This window comes from Carya illinoinensis, chromosome 11 (genome assembly GCF_018687715.1).
Source record: "Carya illinoinensis cultivar Pawnee chromosome 11, C.illinoinensisPawnee_v1, whole genome shotgun sequence".
Lineage (NCBI taxonomy): Eukaryota > Viridiplantae > Streptophyta > Magnoliopsida > Fagales > Juglandaceae > Carya > Carya illinoinensis.
The window spans coordinates 40,057,332-40,066,434 of record NC_056762.1 but is presented as its reverse complement, the minus strand read 5'-3'; the positions used below and the strand labels follow the sequence as shown (position 1 = coordinate 40,066,434).

Below are 9,103 nucleotides of genomic sequence, written 5' to 3'. Positions count from 1 at the left end.
AGGGCACGATACTCAACCTCAGTGCTAGAACGGGTAACAACAGATTGTTTCTTACTACACCATGGAATCAAAGAAGTACCAAATAAGAAACAATAACCAGTGGTGGAGCGACAATCAATAAGATCGCCAACCTAATCTGCATCAGAATAGGCCTGTAGCTCCAGAGAGGAGTGAGAGGAAAAGTGTAGACCATGAAATAGAGTACCCTTGATGTAGCGTAAAATTCGAAGAACCGTAACAAAATGGGTAGATCGATGTGCGCTCATAAATTGACTGACCAAATGAACAGCATATGAAATGTCAGGCCTAGTGACAGTAAGATAAATGAGACTGCTAAATAACTGTTAATAAAGTGTTGCATCTGCAAGTGGGGAACCATCAATGGCCAGGAGTTTAGTATTATACTCAAGGGGACTCGTGGCTAACTTGCTATCTGTCAACCCAGCTTTGGAAAGTAATCAGAGGCATATTTGGCTTGAGTGAGATAATAACCATCCTGATTTGAAGTAACTTCAAGGCCGAGGAAGTAATTAAGATATCCAAATCCTTCATCTCAAAATTCTGACTAAGAAAAGTTTGAAGATCTCGAATACCAGCAATATCATTACCAATAATAATCATATCGTCTACATAGAAAAGAAGAAGGATAGTACCTACCCAATAAGTGCGAAGAAAGTGTGCAGAATCATATGGGCTAGAAAGAAGGCCTTGTTGAGAAACTACTGACTGAAATTTCTCAAACCAAGCTCGAGGAGTTTGTTTGAACCCATAAATTGCGCGATGAAGATGACAAACTTTATGTGGAGGATGCTCATAGCTAGGTGGAGGCTGCATGTAAACTTCTTCAGTAAGATCACCATTAAGGAAGACATTTTTAATATCCATTTGAAAAAGTTCCCAATGCCAGACAGTAGCAACTGCAAGTAAAGATCTGACAGAGGTAAGTCTAGCGACAAGAGCAAAAGTCTCCTCATAGTCAATCCCGTACTCTTGGGTGAACCCTTTCGCAACAAGTCGAGCCTTGTAGCATTCAACTAATCCATCTGCTTGAGTCTTAATTTTATAAATCCACTTATATATCACTGCAGCTTTACCATGAGACAAGTCCACCAGATCCCAAGTATGGGTTTTGATAAGAGCATTCAAATTCATTAGACATAACTTGCTGTTAGAGAGGGTCAGTACGAGCCTCATGATAATTGTGAGGTTCGTGGAGTGTGGCAAGGACAGAGAAACAATGATAATCACGAAGATGAGTAGGAAGAACAATTACTCGACTGGAACAACGAGGTTCAGGGAGTGGTGAAGACTGAGGAATGGGTGGTGTGGCAGGTGGTCCATCAGACGCATCAATTGGATTGGGTGCAGCAGGATAAGAACAGTCTGAAGAGCTCGGAATCTTTGCAGAAGAGTCAGAAAATAGAGTAACAAAGGGATCAGTGAAGATGAGTGAGTGATTAGAGGAGGAAGGGGAGAACGTGGATAGACTAGTAAATAGTTTATGTTCCCAAAACTCCACATGACGAGAGACTCGAAGAAGTTTGAAGATAGGATCATAACAACGATAACCTTTTTGAGTTAGGTCATAACCAAGAAAACAACATAACCGAGAACGGGGTTCAAGTTTGGTCTGTTCATGAGGAGGAAAAGTAACAAAACAAACACAACCAAAGACTCAAAGTAAGGAATAGTTAGGAACCATACCATAGAAAAGCTCATAAGCAGATTATTTATGACATATAGGGGAGGGTAGCCAATTGATTGTGTACACAGTAGTAAGAGCAGCTTCACCCAAAATTTTTTAGGTAAAGAAGCAGAAAGTAAAAGGGCTCTTACAATATCAAGGATATGACGATGTTTTCATTCTGCACGACTATTTTGTTTAGAAGTATAGGGACAAGAACGAAGCGACAGTGTGCCTTGTTGATTTAGGAACTCAATGAGAGTTTTGTCGTTGTATTCCATGGCATTATCTGAATGAAAAACTTTGATGGTACGAGAAAATTGAGTTTGGAATATTTTGTGAACAGTCTGGTAAACACGAACAAGGTCAGATCGATGTTGTAACAAGTATAGCCATATATAATGAGAATAATCATCAATGAAGATAACAAAATAACAAGATCCCCCCTCAGTAGGAATGGGTGTAGGACCCCAAATATCAGAGTGAATCAAATGAAAAGGTGTAGTCGAAAAAGATTCACTTATATTAAAAGATAAATGAGTTTGTTTTCCAAGTTAACAAGAGACAATCAAAAGACTCAAACCCTATAAAACTTAAGTGACATTGGGAGACCAAAAGAAGAATACAAGGTAGAGAGGCATGACCCAGCCGAGAATGCCATAAATGGGAAGAGATGGCAGGAGCAACAATGGAGCAAGACATATGGGATGGAAGTTGCAAAAAAGTGAGCTTGAACAGACATCCAATCTTACGGCCTGTCCCAATGAGTTGACCTGTCTGTGGATCTTGCACATCAACACCAGCATTAAAAAAGGTAAGTGTAAGACCTAATTCACAAAGTTGACCAACTGAAAGAAGATTTAAGGACAATTTGGGAACAAGGTAAATGTTGTCAACAGATAAGGTGGGGGAGGAAATGAACCCAATTTGACTAACAACTAAATGAAAACCATCAGCAGTATATATGATAAGATTGGGGACAAAGTAGATTTTTGTGAAAAAATAGTGGAATTAGAAGTCATGTGATTGCAACAGGCAAAATCAAAAAATCAAGGAGATGTACCTAAGGTGATAGACAAAGCACTAGAAGATCGGGATAAAATCTGATGAATTCAATTCAACAACAGTGAGAGTAGTGGATACTAAAGAAGGCTCAATAGTAGACTCAAGAGCAGAATGAGTAGTTAGACCCACTACAGCAGCTTGTAACAATGGGGCCCGAGACTAATTTTTATTCTTCAATTTGCGACATTCCGTTTGCAGTATTTGTAGAAGACAGTCTTTGAGGATTGAGAAGGAAAACAACCCGAGGTTGGAGAAGACCCAAATGTAGTCTTTGGAATGGCAGCAACAATGGAATCCTGAGTTTGTATCTGCATGGTGGAACGACAATTCTCTTCGAAAATAAGTTCAGCAACTACAATTTCAAGAGTGGGAAGATTTGTGCGATGCAAAAGAGAGGTCCGAGTAGATTCAAAATCCTCACGAAGTGCCATCATAAAATGCATAAACTTATGATGATCACGGTAGGTGGCAAACAACTCAATGTCAGTAGAACATTTGAGTTGGGATCTGCAGCATACAACTATTCCTAAAGATTATTAACTTGAGAATAGAAATCAGCAATGGACTGACCTGATTCCTGACATATTTGACAAAGTTTAGTCTCAAGCTGAAACTGCAATGAAGCATCATGAGTACAGTTGTAGCATTTAGCAAGAAAATTCTAAGCAACTTTAGCATTACCAAGCTTGGAAAGCAGGCTATGAATGGATGAAATAGAAGTATTGATAAACCAAGATAATATCTTATAATGAATACTATGCCAACCTTCAAGCCGGCCGACAAACACATCAACACTCTTATCAGCTTTTTGCTTGGGTGCAAGAATATCACCAGAAACATAACGCCACAATTTACGGCCTTTAAGAAAAATTTTCATATTTTGGGCCCACATATTATAATTAGAGCCGTCTAAAATATTATCAATAAGACGAACAATGTCGTCAAGGTTGGGAGAAGGGTAAGACATACTGCTAGTTTTTTTTTTGGTCAATAGGTCGGACAATCAATGGGTCAAAGGGGCAACGGGTGGCGAGCTAGACTGGGTTGATGGGTCTGAGATCAAATGAAAAATAAAGTAAAAGAAAAAAAGGCTAGTAAGGCTTACTTGGACTAGGCTGTTCGAAATGGGCTGGGCTGAATGAGGTTTGGAAGCTGATGGAGACATTAGGCACGTGGGGCGATGCGCAGAGAGTGTAAGCTGCGCGTGCCGCAGTGGATCAAGATGCGGTTTACACAGAAACGTCGATAAAATTCTCAAGACTTTTCTTAGGACCGGATTTGATGAAAAACTGAGTGAGAAACCAACAGAAATTCGTGGTAGGACTTCTGTCAAGTGCAAAGGAAAAACTACTGGGAAAATACCAGAAAGAGGCCGTGCATGGACAAAAGGAATAAAACAAAAAAAAAAAAAAAACTCAAACAAATGGCTATGATACCATGTTGAAACAGAGAGAGTTATGGAGAATTGTATATTTCTATATATCTTAAACTATACAAAGGTGGCCTATATATAGTTGAATATGACCAAAATAAATAAAGAAATCCAACTAATAGAAAAGATTCTAACCTAGCATAATTTCAGGAAATTAAGGATATGACATAATATTCTAGAGATATTCTAAGATACAAATATATTCACTAACATATATAGTTATAGTAATTTAGTTATAACTATATTAGTATAAGTATTAGTATTACTTATAGTATTTAATATAACTATATAGTCTATATTAGTATAACTATAGTATATTATAATATTAGACTATTAGTATTAGTATATAATTATAAATATTAGTGTTAGTTAAAAATTATATAAATAATTTATAAAATTATTTATATAAATAATTAATATAAAAGTTATATTTTATTTTTATTTTCATTGGATTGGGGTGAAAAATCCTTGGACCGGGACCAGACCGAATGAGTTCGATCCTTCCAAAATTGGACCGGATCGGACCTGACCGAATTGGGTCCGGTCCGGTCCAAAAATGGCAAGTCTAGTCAGTTCGGCAGGTTCAAACCGGCCGAATCTCCCTCTTAAGAAAAACATATTTAGTGCATGTTTGGAATTGAGGTGGAAAATAGAGCTAATAGCTTAATTTAGAGCTTATAAATTATAGTTTAAGTAATAAATTCTAGTATTAAAAAGTTATTTATTGTCTGGTAACCATATGTTTAAAGCACTTTCAAATATTTTATATTTGTTTAGAAACAAATTTAAAAAATATGTTTTTTGAGATAGAAATGACGACTATTTGATTTTTTAAAAATTATGACCATATCATTGAAAATTTAAAAATTTTAATTATTTGAAAATTGTATAGATATTTTTGTCCATTGACAATTTTTTTAAAATTCAAATTATACTTCACATTATCCGAAAAAGTACGTTTAAGAAAAAGTATCAAAATCTTGTTTTTCATCAAACATACATTTTAATTTATTTGAGATTGAAAAATATTTTAATATGTAACATCCGTGCAATCTAATTTTTATATTAAAAAAATTTTAAAACTAAATTTTTTATAACTCCTAACGTAAGGCCAAACAGACCCTTAGAGAGCCTGACTTGACTTCTCAAACTCGCGTTATCCAAAAGCTCTAGTATTTTGGATCCATACCAGCACAATTACTAGAAACTACTTAATTTTATTGTACACTAATTTTTTTTTTTCGTAATCATTATCTAACGTGGCATTAAATTATTGCAAAACTATTCATCATTCATTATTTATCATCCAATCATTAGATGTCAAATAAAATGATGATGGAATAATAGTGACTTTTATGTATTTTGGTGTACTTCATTGATAAAATTAACTTTTATGTATTATTTATCATCCAATCATATTATTGATATATATATATATATAAAATATGTAAAATTGATTACATATAAAATTTTTATTATTAAAACAATGGATAACGCTATCCTAGTTAAAAAGTTCTCCTTAGAGAACATGTTCATTTTTATCTTCCACCACCGATCGAGTCTGCTTTTCGGCGTTTGCCGAAAGATCGCACTGGCTTTTGTGGTTCTGTTCTTCGGGTCAGATTCCCTGATCATCAGCATCAATATTCTATTTACACATAGATAAACCCTTTACTTGGATTCTCTTGTGATCAGTTTTCACGTACGTACACTAGACGCAGATTCTTCTCTATGGACCCCCCAAAAACGCCATATTAACCCAAACAATCAGAAAGGGGGAGGAGATGAAGGAAGAAAGAAGAACAACGGCAAGATGAATGACAATACACGAGTCCCCGTTACAAGAACAGAGTACTTCAACCCTATCAACAGCCACCACCAACCTAACCCTTATTTCAACATCTCCCCTGTGCCGACAACATCGTCTGCATCTGGCGTCAGGCGTGAGTACTGCAGAACTGAATAGATGGTTTTATTATAGCTGTACTCATATTTTTGCATATCTATATAGATCATGATTTTAGACTTTCTTGGTTTATTATTCAATATTCGTAACTAATAATTAAGCTATATATATATATATATGGGTCCCTGGGGCTGCTGCAGGTCCGACGGATACGATACTTGACACGTTGAATAGGTATGGAAAGAGGGTCGACGGTGTCACTAAAAGAGCAGAGACCGTGGCCGGCAACTTCTGGCAGCACCGTGAGTTGTCATCTATAAATTTAATTTCGTTTTTATTATTTATTTTTGTGTGTGTGTGTTTTTTTTTTTGCCTATTCCGAGAAATCATAGTGAAGAAAGTTCGTCTTCTAGCTCATGCAGTTGCCTATTTGTCATCTTTCTCTGTCTATCCGTCTATCAAGTTATACATGCGTGATATATGTATAAACTGGGTAATTGCCTCTGTATTTGTCTGTTTTAAAGCCTTTTTGGTGTTTTTGAGAGCAGCTCGTGCCGTCTTGATGGATAAATAAATAAATTTCAATGAAGCATTAGAACCCTTCTTATGGTTGATAAATAGTGTTGAATTCAAAATTTTAAGTTTTGTGTAATTATATATTTATACATGAATTTTGATGATAACAAATTAATTCAAAGAATAAAAAAGTTTCAAACTCAAGTTGTTTACACAATGGAGTCAAGCACATCAAGGAAACAAGCATGAGTAAGAATGGAACAAGTTCACATTAAAATTATAGAGTAATGTTGTAAATCTCTTAAAAATTCGAAATTAGGATTAAGGCTCAAAATTAATATTTTATCATAAAACATTAAAATATATTTTCCACATGTGCATGAATTTTTTGAAAATTAAAATTAAAAATTTTGAAAGATGATTGATTTTCATATTTCACATGTGCATACCTTGATTAAAGGGTTGAATTTTGAAAATATTAAAGATGATTAATTGTCATCTTTCACATGTGCATGTTTTATTTGAATATTTTTAAAAGTGATTGATACTTTTTTTGACTTATGCAAAAAATAGATGTTTTTGTTTGAAATATTTGAAAAGTAAACTATGTTTCTTTTGTCATATGCAAAATGTAAAAAGATTAGGTTTGAAAAATTTGAAAAGTAAATTGTGCTCCTTTTGTCATATGCAAAACCTAAAAGATTAGGTTTGAAATATTTGAAAAGTAAAGTGTGCTCCTTTTGTCATATACCAAAAGTAAAAGATTAGGTTTGAAGTTTTTGAAAAAAATAAATGATGTTGTCTTTAACAATTGAAAAAGAATAACCTTTTATTTGAATTTTTTAAAAAAGTGAATGATGTTATCTTTGACATGTGAATCTTTTTAAATTTGAATATGAAGTCTCATATGCCTATAAATAGATCATTTGAGAGCTTCACATTCACAACAACAAGAGCATACAACATTCATTCAAAGCTTTCATTCTCTCTTCTCTAAGCATTGAGCCTTAATCTTTGTTCATTTTGAGAGATATAGTTTGTACTGTATTGTTCTTATTTCACTCATTGATGAGTGTTTTCTGATAACCTACTCACTATCAGCTCTTGTATCAGTAAAAGGGTGTGTATAACCCTTGTACGTGTAGAAAGTGTTCTACACAGGGAATAGTTAAATCACCACGTGTAAGGTGATTATAAGTGTAGAGGGTGTTCTATATGGATCCTTTGTAGCAGTATTGTTCAAATGTGTAATAGGTTTCTATTTCCACCTGAATGAGGTTGAATAGTGAATTTGGAGATCCTCAAGGGGTAGCTTGAGGTGAGGACGTAGGCAGTGGGGCCGAACCTCGTTAACATACTGAGTTTGCTTCTCTCTTACCCTTACTCTTTATATTTATTACTGTTTCGTATTTTATTTATATTTTATATTGTATATTTGATTTATAATTATTATTTTTTTTAAATACAACTCAATTCACCTCCCTCTTGTGTTAGTCATCTGGACAACAAACAACATCCTTCACTTTTATCCTTCACTTCTACATATTTTCCAATTATATAAGCATTGAGAAATGTTTGGTCTACATGTGTAGAGATATAAAACCAATTAGTTTAGAAACTAACGTAGTTTGACGTGACACGATAATCACATCTTGTAAACTTTTATATATATATATATATAATTTTCTTTACAGGCCTAGCATTTGTCAATACATTTGAAGTCAGACAAGTAATTTAGTACTTTTGCCATGCACAGTCCGAACTAGTCCTAGTCTCGCGGATGCAGCAATAGCAAGGCTTGCTCAGGGGACAAGGTTACTTGCCGATGGCCATGACCATATGTTCCAGAAAGCATTTAATGTATTGGCAGGAGAGAAGCTCTTAAAGTCATATGCCTGCTATTTATCAACTTCCACTGGACCTGTGATTGGGACACTCTACTTATCCAACAAAAGAGTTGCCTTTTGCAGTGATTTGGCCATGTCTTGTTTTTCATCCACAGGGCAGTCGGAAAGGATGTACTACAAGGTAGTTTTTTTTTTTCACTCAATGATGATGCAGTCTCATTGAGTCCTCGAGCAAATATATTAACTTCAACTTTTAATGTTTTGGGTCTACATCTAGATTGTTGTGCAGCTTGATCAGTTGGCAGCAGTCAATCCTTCTAGTAACACCTTGAATCCTTCAGAGAAATACATCCAGATAATCACAAGGGATGGCCATGAATTCTGGTTCATGGGGTTTATCTCATTCGACAAGGCACTCAAGAATCTAACGAAAGCATTACAGCAGTCTTGAGAATATTCTGACCAGAAAATGGATATAAAAACTAGCATGAACAATTTCTGGTCTGAACTGTGTATTGATGTATTAAAAGTATGACATTTTACAAAATTGCTTGTAAGATTTAGACGAGAAGAATGGTGGACTGTAACGTTTCAACCAATATTGGTTGATGTTTGCCTAGACACTTCCGTGGTTTTGTTTCAAACAACATTGG

The 9,103-nt window shown here is 34.9% G+C and overlaps 1 protein-coding gene across 1 annotated transcript; it reads left to right on the top strand.

Moving 5' to 3' along the window:
* Positions 1-5,672: 5,672 nt before the first annotated feature.
* LOC122281322 (GEM-like protein 2) lies at positions 5,673-9,073 on the top strand. The gene is made up of 5 exons (XM_043092711.1): positions 5,673-5,798; positions 5,877-6,124; positions 6,288-6,389; positions 8,360-8,631; positions 8,728-9,073. The coding sequence occupies exons 1-5, from the start codon at positions 5,710-5,712 to the stop codon at positions 8,899-8,901; spliced, it is 885 nt and encodes a 294-aa protein (XP_042948645.1). The 5' UTR covers positions 5,673-5,709; the 3' UTR covers positions 8,902-9,073.
* The last annotated feature ends 30 nt before the right edge of the window (positions 9,074-9,103 follow it).

Bases quoted from the DNA above. Each gene is read 5' to 3' on its own strand.
- LOC122281322 (XM_043092711.1), top strand. From the start codon at position 5,710: ATGTTCATTTTTATCTTCCACCACCGATCGAGTCTGCTTTTCGGCGTT. The intron at 5,799-5,876 runs GTCAGATTCCCT...TCTTGTGATCAG, and splicing joins TTTGTGGTTCTGTTCTTCGG to TTTTCACGTACGTACACTAG. The intron at 8,632-8,727 runs GTAGTTTTTTTT...GTCTACATCTAG, and splicing joins CGGAAAGGATGTACTACAAG to ATTGTTGTGCAGCTTGATCA.